At 41.2% G+C, this 21,373-nt stretch overlaps 1 protein-coding gene and 2 long non-coding RNA genes across 11 annotated transcripts in view; 2 read left to right on the forward strand and 1 right to left on the reverse strand.

Moving 5' to 3' along the window:
* TPD52 (tumor protein D52) overlaps positions 1–13,142 on the forward strand; it is a 126,864-nt gene extending 113,722 nt beyond the window's left edge. For 6 of the 9 annotated variants that reach the window (XM_068186226.1, XM_068186205.1, XM_068186183.1 and 3 more), the window contains 7 exons: positions 257–372; positions 1,992–2,140; positions 3,026–3,127; positions 4,140–4,166; positions 9,094–9,135; positions 10,499–10,547; positions 11,671–13,142. In XM_068186226.1, the coding sequence (XP_068042327.1) occupies positions 316–372; positions 1,992–2,140; positions 3,026–3,127; positions 4,140–4,166; positions 9,094–9,135; positions 10,499–10,547; positions 11,671–11,787 (543 nt within the window). In that variant the 5' untranslated portion in view covers positions 257–315 and the 3' untranslated portion in view covers positions 11,788–13,142. The remainder of the gene's footprint in view (positions 1–256; positions 373–1,991; positions 2,141–3,025; positions 3,128–4,139; positions 4,167–9,093; positions 9,136–10,498; positions 10,548–11,670) is intronic. The other 3 variants (XM_068186194.1, XM_068186170.1, XM_068186176.1) reach the window with 2 other exon arrangements.
* LOC137471721 (uncharacterized) lies at positions 3,516–6,078 on the reverse strand. Its single transcript, XR_010997800.1, has 2 exons — positions 6,031–6,078; positions 3,516–5,513 (listed from the first exon to the last, which is right to left on the reverse strand). It is a non-coding gene; the product is annotated as an uncharacterized lncRNA (long non-coding RNA).
* On the forward strand, positions 5,384–8,860 carry LOC137471715 (uncharacterized). Its single transcript, XR_010997799.1, has 2 exons — positions 5,384–5,525; positions 6,042–8,860. It is a non-coding gene; the product is annotated as an uncharacterized lncRNA (long non-coding RNA).
* Positions 13,143–21,373: the final 8,231 nt, after the last annotated feature.

Here is a 21,373-nt window from a genome sequence, read left to right on the forward strand (position 1 = left end):
TAGTGGCATGTGTTGTTCTCAACAGGTTTCCAGTCTCCTCTTATAGCAGTAGTTGCCATTATATTGAGCTTTAATACAGCTTGATAGAATGAAATATAAAATGCCTTTGGTTTCCTTTCTGTATTTGGGGAGCATGATTTTGGTGTCCTCTCATCAGTTTTTTTTGTGCACTGGCACAAAAGAGCTGTGTGCTAATGTTAGCTGCTGTTTGGCAGACTTGTGATAATCTGACTTTTAATGCTTTATTCATCTCAAGGGCTGCTGAGGAGTGACTCTATACCTGAGGTTGGAGAGGATGCTGCTGCTACAGTCAGTATGGCAGAAACACTCTCAGAAGAAGAACGGGATGAGCTAAGAAAAGAGCTTGCCAAGGTAATTCTTTTGCAAATAGCTCTTAAACTTCTTTTGATAATGGAAGTCTGGGATAACGTTATCTTTGAACACACATTTAATGCTTTGCATAGTTTTTCTGTGAGTGTCTAAAGCTGGCACTCCTGTGTACTGCACAGATAGGCAGGAAGGGTGTCAAGGAGAAAAGAACAGCCAGTTGTAGTGATGGGGAATTAAGCTGGAAGTGCTGAATGTATAGGTTTTAAACTAAGATGCATAAATACCTAACCCTTTTTTTTTTCCTCAAGTAAGAAGGGGGTAAATCAGCAAAGATAACATGGTTGGAAGCCAAAACCCAAGTATTGTCTCGACTGGTGTGGAGTAGCTAAAGCTGTTTCTTTCAGGAAGAATGCTTTGTAGTAGTATCTTTGTATGTGCTGTATTGCTAATGTCTAACCATGTTACTGTTCTTGTCCATAACAGAATATTTTTAAGAGTTAGAAAAAAAGTAGCATACTTTGAAGAACAGACAGGCAAATGTTCAAGCCTGATACATACCAAAGTCAAGCCTTATTAAGCAGCCAGTCTTTTTTCTTTAGTAGCTGTATGGGACTTAAGGACCCTTACGGAAGACACTAATTTAAGCCTAAGGTTAGCAAACAAAGGTTAGCTTTAAATTAAGCACATTTAATACATTCCTATATTTGGCAGTCCTGAGTACCATCTCATGCCAAAGATAAGTGGTCCTACTAGAATATGTCATGCTGGACTTCAGACAGATATCCAAAACAGAGATGCATTGAAGATACTGTAAGGAGTACAGTAAGGAGCTGTACTCCTGTAAGGAGCTTAAATGAGTGGGCAGCCTGCTGCTCTAAACTAGGGTGATCTTGCCTGGATGAGGAAGTAAGATTGGAGGGATGCCCTTGCCTTTATACATATTGCCTTAGTGCTTCTGTCACTTCTGTAAAGCTCACAGAATGGCATTTTAGAACTGTGCTGACATCTCTGGTCATGTTTCCAGGAGAGGCTTAAGTGACCATCTGAGTAAAGAAGGAAGTATACAAACAATATAGTTTTCTAGTTACAGAGCAGGTGCTGTGTGTTGTGTGTTTGTGTGGGTTTTGACTGCTCAGTCTGCCACCATTTCCACACCTGCTCTGGGGAAGGCACTCCTGTGGTTGGATCCAGTCTACAGGTGCTGGCTTAAGCCACAAAAGGACCTTTCTGTTGAAGCAAGGAGACAAAATTTGTGTATGGATCAGACATACTCTGAGCTTCCTGATACTGGTCACACATTGGGATAGCTTCTGATATAGAATTGAATACAGGCTTGGCAATTGTCCTGGGTTTGACTGATCTTCAACCTTTACGTATCAAAGGTAATAATTTCTAACTGTGCAATCTTTTAGTTACCAACTTCCTTGTACATATTCCAGTAACAGAGCTAGCTGCAGGTAGATTATTTTCTCACTAGCTTTTGTAGTGTCTGTTAGATTTCCCTTTTAGTATTTAGGAATGACTGTGAGGCAATGTTAAAAACCTGTGTTAGCCCTCCCATTACTGATGTCTAGTAGATGCTTTAAAGAAATACATAGTTGAATGGTTGGGTATATTCCTTGTTAACTGCTAACCATATGTTAACAACTCTCATGCCACAGGTGGAAGAGGAAATCCAGACGCTCTCACAAGTGCTAGCTGCCAAAGAGAAGCATCTAGCAGAAATCAAGAGAAAGCTGGGAATTAACTCACTACAGGAACTAAAGCAGAACATTACCAAAAGCTGGCAAGATGTTACATCAACCACAGCGTATGTACCAGCTCATGATGATTGTTTATACTGTTGAATTGAAAACTGTTTAGATCTTGCGTCATGTCTAAACACTCTGTTCTTGTGAAATGAGTATAAATGACACAAAGTTAAGTTGTATTAAAACTTCTCTGGGTAAGTCAACATAGACTTTTTAAAAAGAAGAACACTGCAAGCCATATCTCATGCGAAAGAGGAATGATTGACCAAAATATGGGCTATTCTAACACACTTTTTTTTGTCTGATAGGTCTGAGATACCAAGGTGTCCTAAGTCCAACAAAATACCCTTCTTTTCCACCCTGAAAAATTGTTGTAAACTGAGCCCATACAGGAAGAGTATGAAGTCACGGTTACTGTTTTTGCCAAACACAACTGTTAGCTTAAGGTCTAGAGCAAGCTGCCTTCTGCAATTAATAACCACAGAATGTCACAAGATGTACCTCAAACTTTTTATGGTGAATTTTATTGACAGAACTGCAATACAACAAGAATTTAGACACTTGGCACAGAAAAGAGACCTTTTTCAGTGTGTGTGCATAGTTTTATTTATTTGTGTTTTGTTTTCTTTGGTTTTTTTTTTCTTGATTGGGGTGTTTTATGTGTGAGTTTATTTTGTATTTTAATAAATCCTACAACAGCAGATAGGATCTGTTCTAGGGGTGGGGTAGTAGGTGCATGTTGGTGAACTGCATCTGGTCAGAGCTGGCAGAGATGCTGTAAGCCAGAAGGGACTGCAGAGGCTCAAAATAATGTCTTAAGCAGGCTTTCCATTTGACCCAAAGCTGAAGTGTACCTCTGCATTTAATACAAATAGACACACACTAAAAGTTTCCTTATGTGTTTTTTTAAAATAACTAAAACCTAAATGTTTTCCTGAACACAGATACAAGAGAACATCAGAAACCCTGTCTCAGGCTGGTCAGAAGGCTTCTGCTGCTTTTTCTTCTGTTGGTTCAGTCATAACCAAGAAATTTGAAGATGTCAGGTAGGTTTATTTACCTTTTCCCAAGTAATTGCATTTTTTATTTAGGCAGATGATCACTGCAATAAATTTATGCTGTTAACATACCTAGTGCTTCTAAAAGCTAATCTATGAAGAGCCTTCAGCAATGTTTTAGGGGAGGTAAGAGACTCGCTGCAGAATCTGCTTGAATGTCCTCACTGATGCTGAGGAGTTCTGTGGTGTGTGTTTTATGTAGGCAAGAGAAGCGATGTGTGCTACTACCTCCACTGCTGCTCTTTCTTTTCTGGTGTGATTGCAGGTGGCACTGTCTGCCTGCCTCTGTGGGATACACATAGCACTGTCATTTCTGCTCTCTTTCTCAGCTTGTGGAATATTATATTTAAACAACTAATATCTTTAACTGTTTGTGTTTTGTTGTTCTGCTGTTTTTAGTCGTTGGTGGTTTTTGTTTGTTTGTTTTTGTTTTGTGTGTTGATTCCTTCCAGGTGTGTTTTATTTCTTTCTAAGCTGTTCTGCCTCATAGAAGTGGCTTGATTTTATTACATTTTTAAGAGACTATTGGCACTTTTAATTCTTAACTATTCTTGGCATGCAACATGTTTTGACTTTGTGCCAAATGACACAGCCCTTCATACACATTAGGTAAGTCTGCCAAGTCATTTTTAGAACTGTTCTGAGCTGTTTGCAAAAATCCTGCTGGATGCAATACAGTCAAGATGCTTAGCTTACAAATCCTTGATTATATAATTCTTACTACCGGAACCTACACAATTATTCATCTCCACAGGTAATTTGTTGTTTTTAAACTTATTTTTCAGTTATTGGGCAAATAAAAATTCACACGTTCTCACAGAATATTGCTGCTTTGGCAGCAGTGTAATAAAATCAGCCATTTTAAAGTGCTGCCATTAACTTCTTGCTTTTTGAAGTCTAGTGAGAAAATGCTTTGAGTACAGCTACACAGTTACAGATTTTTCTTTAGATTTATCAGAACTTCATTTCTCTCTTTAATGCTTACTCTGGCATTGTGCAGACTACAGGCATTTTCACATTCCTTTAGGTAAGGTGGGCACAAGAATTGCTTCTCAAACTGAGCATGTAGTCAAAGTGTCTTCATTAAAGTTTTTGATTTAAGTTTTGTCTGTAAAAGGTAATTTCTTCTTTTCTTCAGTGTTAGGGTAAAACTGAAGCCCTTTTAATGTCAGGGAAGATGTTTCTTCATGTTCACCTGGTAACTATCTCAGAACATGAAGTCTGGAGTATACATAATTAATTAGTCTCTCTTCCTTGTTAGAAAGAAACCCACCAAATGATTCTGCATGTTTTTTAATCAGGAGACAGAATATGGTGTTGAGGTCAATGGCATGCAGGATTCCTCCTTCTTTGTCTGTGTAGTGTTTGTGATGTAGCAAAGTAGAGATTTTCCCCTTTTTGTGTCTATTACAATGGCTGTGTAGCATTGTGGTTCTAACTAAATTACTAGAGTCTAAATGTAGTTTATACATTCTTTGTTCACAGTTTGTCCAGTAAAACAGTCCTTGAGTTGATTACTTTAGCAGTGCCAGTATTTTAGTTACTTGATCTACATTACCTTTGATCTAAGCAAATACTCAGTGTGTTCAGCAGTTAAAATTCCTATGTAACAACTTCTGTCCATTGCCTCTCAGCCCATCTATGCACGAGTCTGACTTAATCTTTTCTGTACTCCCCCACTAAGTAGCTAAAGACAGCAGTAGGATCTCTATAAAGATGTTGGGATTTGGCTTTTAGAGTACTAACTGGGAGCTGTTGTCCTAGGGGAGGAGATGGGCAGAGGCTATGAGAACTCAGACTCTGAAGTGAGCTCAGTTTGATCAAGTATAAGAATAGCAGCCAGTCTCAAATATGTCCTGTTCAGCATCAGTGAGACAGTGGAAACCTGGAAGACTTCTCTGTTCCTTCTGGATGCAGAGCTCAGCTGCTCACTTAACAGGAGTCACTTTTCTACCATAAGGCTGTGGTAGTATTGTAATTAGTATTGGACTGTTGCACTGGACAAGGACAAGCACAGCCTCAGAGCTGTCTTCTACTTCAGGAATACCTTAAGGGTGTCCTAATTACTCCAGTTAGTGGCTCATGGGTGTTGAGTACTCTACCAGAAACCAGGCCACTGGTAAAGAATGTAACAGTATCAGAAAAAGTCTGCACTTTCGGTGTGCTTCTCAGGGAGAATCATGGTGATGGAAATGCAAGGTATTGTTATAAATTCAGGGGTAGCTGTGTTTAGAAAACAAAATGAAAGTGTGAAGAATTAGTGCTGTTAAAGATCTTAGTTGCACTTGAAACAAAATATTAAAGATGTTTTTCATGAGAACCAAATTCATCTGGAATTCAGCCAGTGAATTTAGGTCCGAGGGTTATGTGACTACTCAAGCGCAACGTTGCGTTCTTTTCCCCGGTCCTGCGCAGCTCCAGAGAGCCTGGAATGGCGCTGCTTCTCGGCAGGACTCGGGGACGCCGCTTGGTTCCAGGCGTGGTTGGCTGGAGAGTTTTTATTGGTGTGTGGAGCTGCGATGGAGAAGCGCTGTCGCTCTCCAATGCTGCGTGGACAAAATGGCGGCGAGCAAAGAATGGAGTGGGGTTTTATAGGGGGAGGGTCAAGGGAGGTGCAAGCCCCCCTCCTCCAATGGGGGCAGGCTATGAGAGAGTGACGTGGACTGGGATGGCCAACGGGGACGCGACAGGGACAGACACGGGGCAAATGGGGTTGCGGGGGACGAGGTAACCGACAGGGAAGCCTCAGGAAGGGGCAGGGGGTGGTTGCTGGAATTGATCTGGAGCTGGACACCGCAGGGGGAACAGGTGTGTACAAAGGGATACACAAAACCGGCTGAGTAATACATATCAAAACCCCTAATCTGAACCCAAAACCCGGGATGCAATACTCAAGGGCAAGTCTGAGCTTCAGAAAGGTTTAGATGCCTAAATTTTTTCCTGGAAGTGAGAGTTGATGGGCCTGATACTTATTTGAACTTACACTGAATACGCGTGTGCATTTTTGTTCTTAAACTCTTACATTGCCTTCACTGGGGCTTCACCTTCCCTTCTATTGTTTTGGTTGAGGGACTTTTCAGCTATGGTGGTGTGATTTCTTCCATGTTGGACTATTTCTACATATTCCATGCAGCAAACATCACACAGGTCTTTATTTGGGCACTGCAAAGTGATTTAATAGGGAGTTGCAAAAGGGAGTGAGGCAGCTGCTGGAGCTGTGATTTTGGAAACCACTGAAATGGAGAGGAAGGGAGGACCGGTAGTGTAATGTCAGTGTATTTTTGCTTCCTTTTTGCATTTGTTTCCTCTGCTCTTTGTTATGATGAAAATGAACTCTGTTCCATCTTAGGTTTCCCTTAATACCTTTATTCTCTTTATAAGATTTTGTTGAAGTTTTGATGAGCTAACCTTCCCTCTGTAGGCAACATCAGTATTCTGTGCAAAGCAGTAGTACCAAGATGTAGCTTCTGAGCAGTCATGACTTTGCACTTGGCTCTTCTTGCACTGCATCCCTATAATGGAGCAAAGTCCATCTTTGCCTTTGTCTGAGATTGCAGAATAACTTTCTTTGCTTGCTTTATAAATCTAATCTATGATCATGGATTCCTAAATACCATAACATATCAGCATATCAGCTGGAAATTTAACTACAAAGTAACTAGCGACTGTGTATGTTAAGATGTATTTTCTAGGCTGGGACTCTGGCATACCTCCTTGTGCCTTTTCAAAATGTGAGGCAATGGAGTAGCTTCAAAAAATTATTCTGTAGAGGATAAGAAAGCTTTAATACAATACAAAATACATGGAAGACTGGAGAGCAGCTTACTGTGCCTTTGTTATTTATTGTCTTTTTAAGCTAGGGGTTTGCTTTCAAGCATTGCAAAGAGGGCTTGTCTTTCAAACTGCCCAGGTTGATGGCCTAGTTGAGTGAGTGCTTTAGTGTGGCATTCTGTCATTTGGGAAAGAAATAAAAGTTCTCTTCTTCATAAAGCTGTTCAAGACTTAATTGTGCCTTTTGCATTACCTGAGGAATAGGTGGTTTATATTAAAAAAAATCAACTGCATTTATCTAATTCAGTTCTCCTGCAAACCAGATCCTTGTATGATAAAACTATGCAATATCTTATGGTGTTATTTTGCAAACTGGATACTGAGGGTATACAGAAGTATATTGTCCATCAGCAAGTAAATTTTTCATAAATATGTGAATAGTTCTTCTATTAAATGATGTCCGAGATGAAACTAAACTTTCATAAACTCGTAACTAAAATGTTAAAACATCTGTGATACACTGTAGGTTGTTGTTTTTCAGTGTGAGCTATTCTGCAGTTTGTAAATACATGTATTTAATCCTCTTTAGCCTTAAACTTCTTGCAGGGAGAAACTTCCTGCAGCATGAGGGAAATTGGCTAAGCATTGACTGAAACTAGTTAGTGTCGGTGTAGCTCTGTAATAAAACCTGCCATGTAGCAAGCTCAGAATTTGTAGTAATCCACATTACAGTGAAGTATATATATTACAGTCCAGAAGACAATCAGCTTGTCTGTGATCTGGAAAAGCCTCTGGAAGCCAGACCATCCATAAGAATGAAAAACAGGAGAAATGGCGTTGGGGAAATAGATAAAACATAGCTGTGCATTACTGAAGTGTCAGGAAAACATCTGGCCTTGTGTATTTGAGTCCCAGTATGCTGTAACTACAAATCAACCTATAGTTGTGCATCTGCCTTAAGGGATCCCAACCTTTTTTTCTATCATGGTATTTTACTTATGAGCCTTCATAAAGAATCTTTTAAAACTTTTTCTGCAATAAACATAGAACTTTTTTTCTTCTGTGAATGTATCTGCCTTAAGGGATCCCAACCTTTTTTTCTATCATGGTATTTTACTTATGAGCCTTCATAAAGAATCTTTTAAAACTTTTTCTGCAATAAACATAGAACTTTTTTTCTTCTGTGAATGTATCTTCCATTGATAGTGCTGAGATGCTAATTGTAAGTTTGGTGGTACATTTTATGAGAGCTGTTTCCCTTCCCTCCTCTCCTCCCCCAGCAACTGCCTGGGAAGTATTCTCTTGAAAGACATCATAAAGCCCAGACAAATTTTGACATTCCATATATAGTTATGAAAAACTGAGATCATCACTTGTAATAATTCTAAGTTACTGTTGTGGTATTTGGTAAGAATTATTTCATATATAAAGCTTGTTTGTATCTGCAGTAAACAGGGATTTCCTGTATGGAACTAAATTAGATGTGTGGTAGTGGTGTTGAGGCTATTCAGGAGCTCCTTCATCTATATCCAATCACCTTCTAGAAGTAGATGTGTTTTCTTGCTAGACAAACAATAACTGTATAGCAACACTGGCAGGTTATAGAAATCCTCCATGAATTGCAGAACACAGGACTAGGACTTTATCCTGCTCCCAGCATAAACCTGGCCTTGAATACTGACTGATGTGACTGCCTTTGTTGATTGATGAGTAGATAATTTGTATCAATGAGTGTAAAAAAATTGTAATGAATGTAAATGGAAGCCTGCTGGATGTAGAGATAATTTTTTCTGTAGGAAGATTAGCTGATAAATAAGACTCTCAAGAGTTTGCTACTGCTATTGCCAAAACTGTAAATGCAGCATGAGTCCTGTTACTTGAGAAACTTAAGGAGCAGACAGACTGTTGCAGCTAAGCAGAACAAGTACTAACAAGCATGGCACTTGAATCTTTCTTAAAGAGAAAAAGGTTGCTGCAGCTTTTGTTCTGATGTACTTGTGTATGTGTGTGTGCATGGCTAAGCAATTTAAGAAAGCAAACCCAAGCAGTTACTAAGACTGTGTAAGACTGTTTGGCTGTTTACCAAAGATAGTTTACAGAAGTCAGCTCTCTAAGCCAATTTCTTCTCAATGTAATACTTAAACTAACTTGTCACTTTCTTTTCTCTTAATGCTGGCATTTAGTATACGCTCCATACAACATTCAATTAGTATGCCTATAATGAGGTAATGTATGCATAATCCAGCAGTTTGGTTTTCTTATTTTCATGTGTGGAATCAAGTCAGATTGAATTTAAGTCAACTAACATAGTTTTATAAAAAAACAAAAAACCCACCCAGCTTCGTAGTGGATTTCTTGTACTAACATATAGGATGAAATTTGGTTTATTTCTGGTTAACGGAGGTGGTTAACAAACACCTGGAAAGTGACATTTCCCTACTGTTTGGAAAACTATAACAGCTTTTCCTTGTCTATTAGAGGTAATGCTATTAAGTGATTCCAAGTTTAAAAGGCAGTAGCTTGGCATATGTTTTTGAAAATGAAAGTGAGTAAAAAAAACCCTGTGGTTTCACAAAAAGTCTCTTGGTGATCTGGGTGCTTGCCTTTTCTCTCCGCTTGCTTGGCACTGTGTCCCTCTGTCCTGAGAGTCTGGTTTGATGCATGTGTCACTGCGTGCTTTCCCAAGGGAGGAGAGTGCAGCTAAGTGTGGGTGACCTACACAAATGCCAAGCAAAGGAAGAAGGGAAGCTATAGGCTTCTTTTGAAAAACACCCTTGTCTTCAATATTTATATAATACATCTTTGAGTAATCCTTAGTCCTGCTCCATTGAAGGCAAGCATTTTCCATCCTACGTAAAGGCAGAAAAAGTTGACAAAGTTTTATACAAATTTGCACGTGGCAGTGACAGCTACTTGGAGCGTTAAGCCACTCTACTGACCCTAATGAATTATACACCAGCCCTCAGCACTGGAAATCCCAAGCTGTCCTGCTTTTTGCATGCAGAACTTACTATTTGTAATTACGGCTGCCTTTGGCACTTAAAGGCAAGGGAGAGTCTCACTTAAATTTAACATGTTAGCCAGAAAATGCCAATGTGATCCATGTTTTATTTATTGAACATGTAGCAAAGTAAACTGAACAGTTTTCCTATAAAAAGTGAAAAACTCTGATGAGCTCTCTTCAGCAATAATGTATTAGGCTAACCAGAAGTGATGACTAAGATTTTCTAAACAAATGCTTTAAGCCAAAAACGTGTTTGAAATGACTGGGAATAATAAGCTAAACCTAAAATACTTGCTAGTTCTCCCTTCCATGTTGATAGGAAGGATCTTATCGCTGGACCTGACAATCTTTAGCTGCCAAAGATGAAAGTGAGCCTATAATTTGAGTATGTTTGAATTTTAGTTTTGTAGTACTTGGGGGGATTCAGATGTAAACTATTTTGAGGCTATCTTTAAAACAGGGAAAGAGCCCCAAACAAATCTCATGCTATTGTTGGGAAAAAGGAACTGTCTGCTTGTTTTGTGATGTTCATATGTTAATTTGATGTGAGTTTAATACTGTGGTTCCTTTTTTTATTTTTGTAGAAATTCTCCTACTTTCAAATCCTTTGAGGAAAAGGTTGAAAACTTCAAGGTAAGAATTTCTAAAACACTTTGATGATTGTGCAGCTGTGGATGTAGAGAAAAGACTCAAGAGGATTCTGGGCAGCCTATTTTTTACTTACTGGTAAACTGTTAAAGAGGTGCTTAGAGGAACATCTTTTTAAGTCCTGTGGAAATGGTTTCTCTGCCTAATGATTTGCAAATAAAGTAATGGGCTGCCTGCACCTCATACAGGAGGATGCCTTTAGAAGAACTTACAGCCAGCTAACCTGCACAAACAGCTAGTATTAAGTATGCAAAATAATTAATATCTAATGCTAGGCATCCAAAATTGTCAAGGCTTTTATTTCATGCCTTTCTTGGGACTAGTATCCTACACAAGAGAATACCTTGGGATACATCTCTCATTTCTGGCATAAAAGACAAAAGGCCTTTGCACCTTAATTTTAGCTTCACTCCTGAAAGCTTCAAGTGCCAGAAACAACCATTAATAACTTCTCCAGGTAAAAACTCACTTCAAAAATAACTAATCTGTGTAATCAGAACCAGATTTGACTTCTCCTGGGCACACTGGGCTGGATGAGAAGCATGCAAGTGACAGCAAAGGGAACTGGGCCTTCTCTTGCAACCAATTGGCATTTACGCTCCTGCAGTCCCACAGAGCGTATGCTGTGGAGGGGAGTGAAAAGGCAAACATGTTACATGGGAAAGTAGCACAGTTGCTCTGCTCCTCTGAAGATCTCAGGATTTGCTCTTCAGACTCAAAACTGTCTAAAGTTCTTTCTTGAGAAATAAAGTAGTGAGTTTTAACTCTAAATCTCTTAAATAAGACTTCATGGTTTGAAAGGCTTCATACCTTTATCCATTTATAACTGAGGGTGGGTCAACCTTTGGACTCTGGAATCAGCCCTGGAGTAAGGGCTGCTTCATGTATCTCAAAGTCAAAGGGAGATTACTGTGTTCATCTGCTGGTGAGTGTTTCCTGCCAGATATGTACAGATTTATTTTAAGAATATTGTGGAGGTCTCCTAGACCTGGAAAAGCTGCTTTGTTGAAGAGAGTTATTAAACCAGACGTACTGGCTTTGTACAGTTAAGCATGTTTGACATGCCAACTAACTATTGTGCTTTGTTGGGGCTCTCTCTGTGTTATAGTCTAAAGTTGGAGGAAGCAAACCTGCTGGAGGAGACTTTGGAGAAGTTCTCAACTCTGCTGCCAATGCCAGTGCCACAGAAACTATTGCAGAACAGACGGAGGAAGAGACCCACTGAGATTTCTGCCTCTGTTGTGCTACCCACTGCCAGATGCTGCAAGGAAAAACCAAGCACACTTTTAACATTCTCTACGCTCTTTCCACCAGATGTGCTTTTATTTAGCACGTAGTTATTTTACCTGATTAACTGATACCGAGCTTGTTTGTGGGTTCAAAATATTTTTGAAACTAAAACACTGTTTGGGGTTTTGTGTGGGAAGGGGAATTTCTATGCCTTTCAAGCATTTAAAGGACTTACCTGTAATTTGAAGGCAACCTTTAAAATATAGCAATGAAAGAAACTCTTTTGAGAAGTTAATTATATTGTACAGATACTGTGGATACATATTTTCTTTTCAGTCTGTAATTACTGCTCAACTTAATCCTTATGAATCTACTGCTGCTGCCAAACTGAAGCTTGTTACTTCGCTTCCTTGTGATTGTTTCAGTTGAGTGTTGCCTGCAAGGGACACTGGACTAGGAGACTGGACGAGGAGAAAGGATCACTCCTAGCTAAAGAAAGGACTTCAGTTTCAGCAGGCTTTACACAAGTTACAGCAGGATCACACATGAGTAGTAATGTACTGTCTTTTGAGTGTGTTCCTCATACAGCAGGTGTGGATAGATAATAGAACATGTAAAACTTACCCATCTGTCTGTGCATTGTCCACCTCAGAAACTTCTGACCAACGCAGATGGAAGCAAGATGCCTCAGTGCTGGTTTGGTTCAGTCACCATAGAATTTTCAGCCTTGTTTTTTGTACAGGATGTCACTGCAGTAAGACAACACTCATCTGAACATTGGACCAGTCACAGATAGATTCATTCACATGTGGTGGTGTCATATTCACACTGACAAAGCATGGAATAGAAGAATAAGCCTGACCCCAGAAGTGGTTCTTTTTTAGTCATCAAGAGAATTGCTCCTATATCCTAATGTTGTTTCTCTTGTAGGCTGAACCCTGAAAGCATCTACTACACCATCTTACTCTTTTTTTATGTATTTAAGGCCTGTACCTCAAGCAGCACCCCTGTTCCCAAGCCCAGAAGTCTGTTTTGAGAGGTGCACAGTGTCATTGCTCAGCATAACTTTCCTAAAAGACGTGTCCTCCTACATCTTGTTTTGTCTGCTGTACTCCTCAAATTTCTTGTGTTTTATGTGTTTCTGCCACATGGTTAGAACATTTTATCACCATGCTTAGAACTGGAAACAAGTTTTGCTACATTTTTGTGAAATCCATGAAACTTCAACTGCCACAGGTGTCTGGAGGAAAAAAAAAGTTGGCTCCTGACAACCTTGCTAGCATGTCAGATGTAGAATGTGTGCTTAATTACAATGTGAGAAGCTTAATAAAAGCATATGTGAGGAATGTATTGTCCTGTGAACATGGAGGATAATGTAAATAAGTAAGAAAATTTTATTTCTAATTGAAGCAGTCCTTTAAGTTTGGTTCAGAGCAGTGCTGATACATACTACTGTACTGCTGGGACTCTGCATGGCTGAGCTTGGCATTTCTAGAGAAGACTGAGCCTAGGTTGCCTTCTAGTGGCTTACAAAAAATTACAAATCACAGCATTGTTAGGGTTGTAAGGGACCTCTGGAGTTCATCTAGTCCAAACTCCTTTTGAGGCAGGGTCACCTCTGGAGCAGGTTGTACAGGACTGTGCCCAGGTGCGTTTGGAATATCTCCAGAGAGTGAGAATCCAGGACCTTCTTCAGCAGCCTGTTCCAGTGCTCTCCCACTACATAAAATTAAACTGCCCTAGCTACATCATGAAGTTCAGAAAATAGGTTGACATATTCCCTCAGCCTCTGACAGCTCCAGCTTAACAAAGGAACAGAGAATTGAATGGTTTAGAGAGAATGGAGCTCTTCCTCTTTTGGGTCAGTACCATGTAGGGCAGGTTCTTCTGGAACATGATCCTTATTGGATGGGTCTTTTATTTATTTATCTAACTGACAAAGAGAAAGGTCATCTAGTCCAGAGTTGAGCTTTCTGTTTTCTGAAGGAAAGCCTTTTTTTTTTTAAGGCCACATGCAGTTCTTTTATTGTAACACATTATTACACTCCAGTACCTTTTGCTGCATCTTCCTCTGCCACAGCTTCCTTTCCTCGTGTGCAGGTGGCTTTGGGGCTGCTGTGACCACTGAAGCTTTGCTTTCAGGGCTGGTGTAATTATCACAGAATCAATTAGGCTGGAAAATACCTCTGAGAGCAGGGAGTCCAACCTATGACCAAACAGGACCTTGTCAACTAGGCCGTGGCACTAAGTGGGGCTCCAGCAGAGGGGATGGCAGAAGGTTGTGTCAGGGGATGTTCAGGCTGGCTATTACAAGGTTTTTCACGCAGAGGGTGCTTGGGCACTGGAACAAGGTCCCCAGGGAAGTGGTCACAGCACCAAGCTTGACAGACTTCAAGAAGTGTTTGGACAATGCTCTCAGGCACATGGTGTGACTCTTGGGGTGTCCTGTGCAGGATCAGGTGTTGAACTCCATGATCCTTGTGGGTTCTGTCCAACTCGGGTTATTCTACTTAGTGCCACGTCCAGTCGTTCCTTAAACACCTCCAGGGACGGTGACTGCACCCCCTCCCTGGGCATTGCAAAATGTAATAACCTTTTCCGTGAAGAAATTCCCCCAGATGTCCAACCCACCCGCTCCCTGGCGCAGCTTCAGCTCTGTCCCCGCGTCCCGCTGCTGTCGCCCGGGGGCAGCGCGGCGCCCGCCGGCCCTCACCCAAGATGGCGCCGCCCGCCTCAGCCCCGCGCGCTGCGCCTGCGCGCGGGGCGGAGGCACCGCCCCCGGTCAGCGATGGCGGCGGCGCTGTGGGGCCGCGCGGCCCGGCCATGGCGGGTGCTGCTGCCCGCGGTCCGCAGGGCCAGCGGGGCCGTGCCGGGAGCCGCCGAGACTCCCCTGCAGCGAACGGAGCAGCGCCCGGGCAGCGGCACCGCGGGCTCCGGTGCCCGGCAGGTGAGGGCGCGAGGGGATCGAGCCAGGGCAGCGTCCTCGGCCCTAATGCGGCCACATCTGGACTGCTGTGTCCAGTTCTGGTCTCGTCAGCACAAGAGAGACGAGGAGCTGCTGGAGAGGGACCAGCGGAAGGCTAGAAAGATGAGGAGAGGTCTGGAGCATCTCTCTTACGAGGGGAGGCTGCGGGAGCTGGGCCTGTTCAGTCTGGAGAAGAGAAGACTGAGAGGGGATCTTATCAATACAAATACCTCAAAGGCAGGTGCCGGCAGGATGATGCCAGAGCGACAGGATGGGGAGCGATGGCCATAAACTGAAGTACAGGAAGTTTCACCTCAACACGAGGAAGAACTTTTTTGCACTGAGGGTGGCAGACCACTGGAACGGGCTGCCCGGGAAGGTTGTGGAGTCTCCCTGTCTGGAGACACTCAAAACCCAGAAACCCACACATTCCAGTGTGACGTGCTCCAGGTGACCCTGCCTTGGCAGGAGGGTTGGCCTTGATTATGTCCAGAGGTCCTTTCCAAGCTTAACAACTCTGATTCTCTCTTCTCACCACTTCGCCCTAATAAATAGCCTGCAGAAACGTGGACAGCTCATATTTCTTCTTAAGATGCTCCTACAAAAATGTAATGTAGAAAGCATGCAAGCAGTTTTGGTAGTGTAGAATGCAAGGTACTGCTGCATGGGCAGCAGTGTTCTGGCTTTTTACAGGCTGGCAGGGAGGATGTGGAAAATCTCTTAATGATTTTATTGGGTTAGATCAAAGACCTGTTAAGCCAGTATTCCAGAGACTTTTAGTGGAAATTTTATGAATTATTTTATGAATGAAACACCGGTAGAATTGTATGTGTGTGAAGCCAGCCTAAGAATTATCAGGGCAATGGTCGAAAGGGTGCTGCATATTATTGTGAAAACCCACAGTTCTCTGGGAAGCTGTTCTTGGCTGTAAAATTAGGATGGTGTGCTTGGCAAGGCCTGCAGTCTGGTAAGCTGCAGCATGAATGATTCATCAGGAGCAGACCCTGCTCCTGAAGTGCACAAGGAGGGTTACAGGATTGTATCCCATATCTTATGTGCCATTTGTTTTCCTGTTACTCCACCAAGAATCAGTCATGGAGTGACAATGAGCAGCAGTCTGCTGTTTACTGAGGCTGCAGGAAGTAGAATTCTGGAGCAAAGGACCACACTGTCAACAGCTGTTGAATCCTGAAGGCTGTAAAAGATTTGTGCAAAATCTAGTTCATCATTGCCAAACAGGAATAATGTCAGAGGTGTGGTGAGGCCTTGATAGCTGGCAACCTTCATCCTCGGTGTTGTACCCAAATGGGTTTTCCCCAGATGCTTGTTGGGAATCCAGGGGTATGGGAATGTGAGTGGATGGAACTTGGGAAAGAGGGAGTGGTAAAATAAACATAGAGATTTTGTGAATATCCATCACTTTCTCTAGCAATGCATTGAGTTTTGTCATGCTGATTTTTCCCACAGATTGTGACAGTGCCTGTTAGCAGACAGGTAGGTAAACAGGAAAAAGCTCTGTATGTGTCCTGACATATTCCAGAATATCTCTTCCAAACTGAAAACCCTTGACCTCTGCTTATTCCTCAGGTGGAAGTGATCCATGCTGGTGTTTATCCTTGACAGTCATCTTTTTGTAACTTTTTTCAGTTCTATTTGACTACACCTGTGTCTGAGATTACTTGAAATGTGCTTGGTAGGATATGGAGATTCAGGGTGTGAATTATTATGACAAGGACTTATTTGTTACTGCAGTGTAGAACTGGAAATGCCTGTCACTGAATCCAACAACTGATATCCCAAGTTACCGCACAATTTATAACATTCTGTTTTCCATTTAAAATCCACACTAGCAAGGCTGGCTGTGCAAAGGTCAAAGGTTTGCCTAACCCAGGGGCTCAGGTGGTGTCCAAGTAGACGTCCAAGTAGACTTCTAGGGCTCAGGTGGTGTCCAAGTAGACGTCCACAGAAGAGTTTAGGAACAGAATCATGTGATGTAGCTGTAGCAGATACTGAATGCTACTTTGGGGATTTGGGGATTTAAATTTTTTCCCTTTTTGTTTTTCTGTTGGAGTGAATAGCTGGAAACATTTTTTACCTATGTAATCTCTTTCTATCTGTAAATGAATTGTTATCAAGCCTTTAAAGCTTCTTAACTAACTCAAATGTTAAATTTTATTCACAGCATGTGAATTTCACACACAAATACAAATAATGCATTACTAGAAATCAAACTAGGGTTTTAAAATGAATATCTGGACCACAACTCTGAATTTCTGTACACTTTGCTGAGCTACTTTTTCACTTGAACCAGAGGAAGGAAAGTAGCTTGCTTTGCAGTGCCTAATGATGTTGAAAGCATAATAATGAGGTGAAGATTATAATGAGTCTACTTTCATGCTGTTCTCAGCCCAGGTAGTGCTCAGTGAGTCTGAGTGTGATTAATGTTTATCCACTGATTGCTCTTTGAGTAGTTTACTGAAGAGGGAGTGGGTTTTGGTGAGAATGAGTTAGCAGTGGAAGGTGGCATGAAACGAGAGGGAAATGAAAGGGATCTGACTGCAGTGTAATCTGTTCATTTTGTGTAGTTTTCTTGAAATCCCATTATCACCACTTCTAGCTGGTGTTTGATTGCTAGAAAGTATGTTATTTGGTAAATAAACTTTCCATAGATGTGAGCAACCCTGATGCTACTTTGGTAAAGCTGGGTAATACTTATGGTGGAGGCACTGAATGCTGATGGTAAACTCAAATGTTTAGAAGATATTTTGATAAGATCCTTCTAAGAGAAGCACACACTTCCCTCCGGAGAGGCTGTGGTGGCTCTACCTGCAGTGCATTCCTGGGGTCCCAGCAACTGCAGGATCTGTTCTTTGAAGAAGGAGGAATGTGATCTTGCTCATCCCTTACCTGAGCTACAGTTGGAGGAAAACTTGTGTTTCTTATCTTAGCTGACAAGTGCTGCCTGTCCTTTGCTGTGCTTCATCCTGTAAGAGCCAGAGCTGGTGCTTGAATTCTTTGTATTTCTCTTTCTTTTGGGAAGAGGCTTGATAACAATTGCTGTACGGGTTTCCTATGTCAGCTGTTCCTTCAGTTTTGAAGCTAGATCACCTGGCTGATATTTGGGTGGCAGTGGCTTAGTTTAGGCGAATATAGATAAACTTGATAAATGGTCATGTTGACATGTGTTTGTCTTCAGATGATTCAAAAAGCACGAGGATGATATTTTTCTATTTAGCTCTTTAAGTTTTTTTTTTCCCAGCAATGTGTGCTGCTGACCTTACCTCAGAACTGCCTGGTGGTGTCTCTGCTGTGCTGGTAATTTTATAGGGGTTCAGGTTTCTGTTCTAGCTTTCACCTTGAGTTTACAGTTCTGTTGTTACTGTTTTGTTAATAGTGAAACTTACAGACAAGGCACCTAAATGTTGATTAAAATTGTTGAAAAGGTAGCAACTTGGTAAGCCCGTAACGTTTGCCTACAGCAGGCAACTCACTTTTTGCTGCATTTGTCTTCTGCACTTTTATATTTAAGTGTTGCATTATAAACAACAAAGAAAAAAGACAGTTTTAAAGTTCTTTTTTTTTCTCTATGGAATTGCTTAACGAAATCTTTCAGAAGGACCAAATACTTTAAGTGTTACCTTCATTAATGGTTTAAAGCTGCTTGCCTAGTAAAATGGGAAACCTTGTCTTTAGGAAGGATGAGAATGGTTTTTGATACAGGTAGAGAAATGTTTTTTGAGCTGTGTTGTTAGCTCAGTTACCAAAGTTTGAAGAATAATGTCACTAATTTAAGAATAAATGGACATTTTTTTCTTCACTGTGAACTAAGTAGTCTAAAAATGTTTCAAATGTGAGTGGTGAAGTTTGTCAAGTGTTCTTTTAGGTAGAAATTGACTGTCATAAAGTGAACTTCGTTGCTATTTCGCTCTATGTGTCGCAGGGTGATGAAGCTGCTCGTTTGGGACGTTTTCATGTGAGAGTAGCAGAGTACAACCATCAGGTGCGTGTCAGGGACTGGTTACACGAGCTGAAAGTTGCCCTTGCTCGGAAGGAAGGAAGGCTCTGCAGCACCTTGCTCGGCCGGGCTGCTGGGCCCAGCCGGGCAGGGATGCTGCGCCGGGGCTGGGTGAACATCCCCGCTCGGCACAGCAGAGGGCACTGCTTGTTTCCAGATGCAGCAAAAGCAGCACGTTTGAGGGATTTCCTATTTAATTCCTTGAGTACCGTGGTTGAAGGGAAAGCATCTGTTAAGAAGAAACGTTATTGATTTTGTGTAAAGTTCAGATAGAAGGGATTGGATTGGTTTCAGTACATTATAATATCTCATTTCTGAACGAGAGTGTTTAGAAATTATTCCTCCAGGCACATACATGTTTTTAAATTAACTTAGCCATGGGTTCTTTGCTGAAAGGATTAGTAAATTTGAGGGAGGTGTCTGTGTATTTAAATGTCACTATTTAAAAAATATCCATATTTATTAAGAAAGAAAATGAAAAAATATTTTCATAGGTCCTACAAAGAGCTGTTTCATCTGTTTATGTTTTAGGGGAGAATTAAAAACTAAAACACAAAGTGACAATTTAAAAGGAATGTACTACATTTCGGAAAGCTACATGGGTATCTTTATAAAGAACGTGTAGTTGTCTTGCTTGTGCAGTATCTGGGCATCCTCAGGTTAAAAAATATGTGACATAGGATGTTTTGAAATCAAATAGTAAAAAAAAAAATATTTTCATCTAATAATTGATGGGAAATATTTCTCTCAATCTGTCTTCCCACCTAAATTAGCATTTAGGAGGTGATTTTCCTGAAATTCCAGTTATTTGAGAGCAAAAATGCTGATTAATATTTAGTGCAATTTTCACGTGTGATTTTCATAGTGTAATATTTCTTAGTATACCCGTAATCTTTGTGTGACTGGAGTGGTTTGCTAGTCCTAGTAAATAACATTCTTTCTTTGATTACAAATGTAACAGCATTTTATAAAACCTATATGCCAAGCGCAGAGGTCATTGTTTTAGGTGGATTATCTTCTGGGCAGCATTCAGGTGCTGGAAACTGCTGACTAACTGAGAGGGGGACTTGCCAGTTGTGGGGTTTGTGGGATCAGGACTGAGTAGTCTTTACCTGGAAGTTTCTCTTGATTTGCTTTGCCAGATTGTAATTCTGTGTTTGAGAAACTTGGGTTACGTGTGCTCGTGCTGTGCTGTGAACACGTCCTGGTGCTTTCAGGTTCGTGCTAAATAAGGACTGTGTCACAACCTTCTCAGCATCCTCTCAGCTGGATCTGCTTGAAATGCTGGTTTGTATTAAAGTAGGAATGAACCTGTTTGTCCTTCTTTTGACCTCTGTGCAGAAGAAGTTCTGTCTTGTGAATGCTCTGGCTGAGGCACCAAAACTTGTCTGTTCTGACTTGGGTTTGTCCCAGCTGGGTCTGTCAGATGACCTGCTTTGCATGTGACAGGAGTGCTTGCCTGACAGGATTTTGTAAAACTCACATGGTGTTGGAGCAACACTCTCCGAAATGGAGTAGACAGGACTTCTAGTGTTGGACAACGGAGGAATGATGCATGCTGCCCTTTGGAGGACTTAATTATAGTACAGTGACACTGTCACTGCTGCCTATCACAGCTGTGTATTCGGGGACACAGATTCATGCGGGAAGGCCCTGGGCCCTTAGTCCTTGGTTGACTTGAGGAAGTTTGCTTTGGCATTGCTGGAGGTCCGTGAGTGGTAGGTGATATGCCCTTGATGACTGGCTGTCAGAGTGAAATCCCCAAAATTAAACTGTCTTGGGACTGCCAGTATCATGGAGAAAAGGAAGTGCATGACAGCTGTGTAGGCTTGATTGACTGCATGTGAGATATCTGGAAGAAGGTGCATGTAACCATAATGTGACAGTTAAATAGGAACTGAAATCCTTTCTAGTGGTTACTATTATCAACAGGATATTTACATCCCCTGCTGCTGTGGGAGAGCCCAGTTATTCTCCTATTATGACTACTGAAACACCATTCTGTCCCCCAGAAACCTGGAAAAAAAAAGAAGTGCTCTGGAAGAGCAGGGTAGTGATAAATGGAGAAAGGCAGATACTGGGCTCAAAACACCACGGGCTGTTCTCAGGACTGTGTGTGCTCATCTGGTTAGATTTTCTTTTTGACATAATCCATTGCAGTAGGTTCACCCACTTTCTGTGATTTACATGCTAATGTTCTATTTTTTTTGCTATAAAGTTACCCTTGAAAGAAATATATGGATAAATACTTCATGTTTTAAATTCAGAAGTTATTTAATTTCAAGAAAAACAAGCTGCTTTATTGTGACCAAATTCTGTGCTATTTTGTGTTGTGAAATAAAATCTTAGCTCAGCGTTGTTTAGTAAATGATCCACCTGGCTAGTCAACAGCATGTTTTCAAAGCTGCATTTGAAATTCTTTATGAAAGTCTTGTTTTGCAGTTTCTTTGCTGTGTATCCAGTCAAAATGTGAAGATAAATGGAAAACCTTCCTTTTACTACAAACACAAAGAAGCTGGTATTGAGTCAACCAGTGCAGCAGATTGTACATTTATAAGACTTGTTGGGTAAGCCTTGGTGGTTTGGGTAGCATTATAATGT

Source organism: Anomalospiza imberbis, chromosome 1, assembly GCF_031753505.1.
Source record: "Anomalospiza imberbis isolate Cuckoo-Finch-1a 21T00152 chromosome 1, ASM3175350v1, whole genome shotgun sequence".
In the NCBI taxonomy this organism is placed as follows: Eukaryota; Metazoa; Chordata; class Aves; order Passeriformes; family Viduidae; genus Anomalospiza; species Anomalospiza imberbis.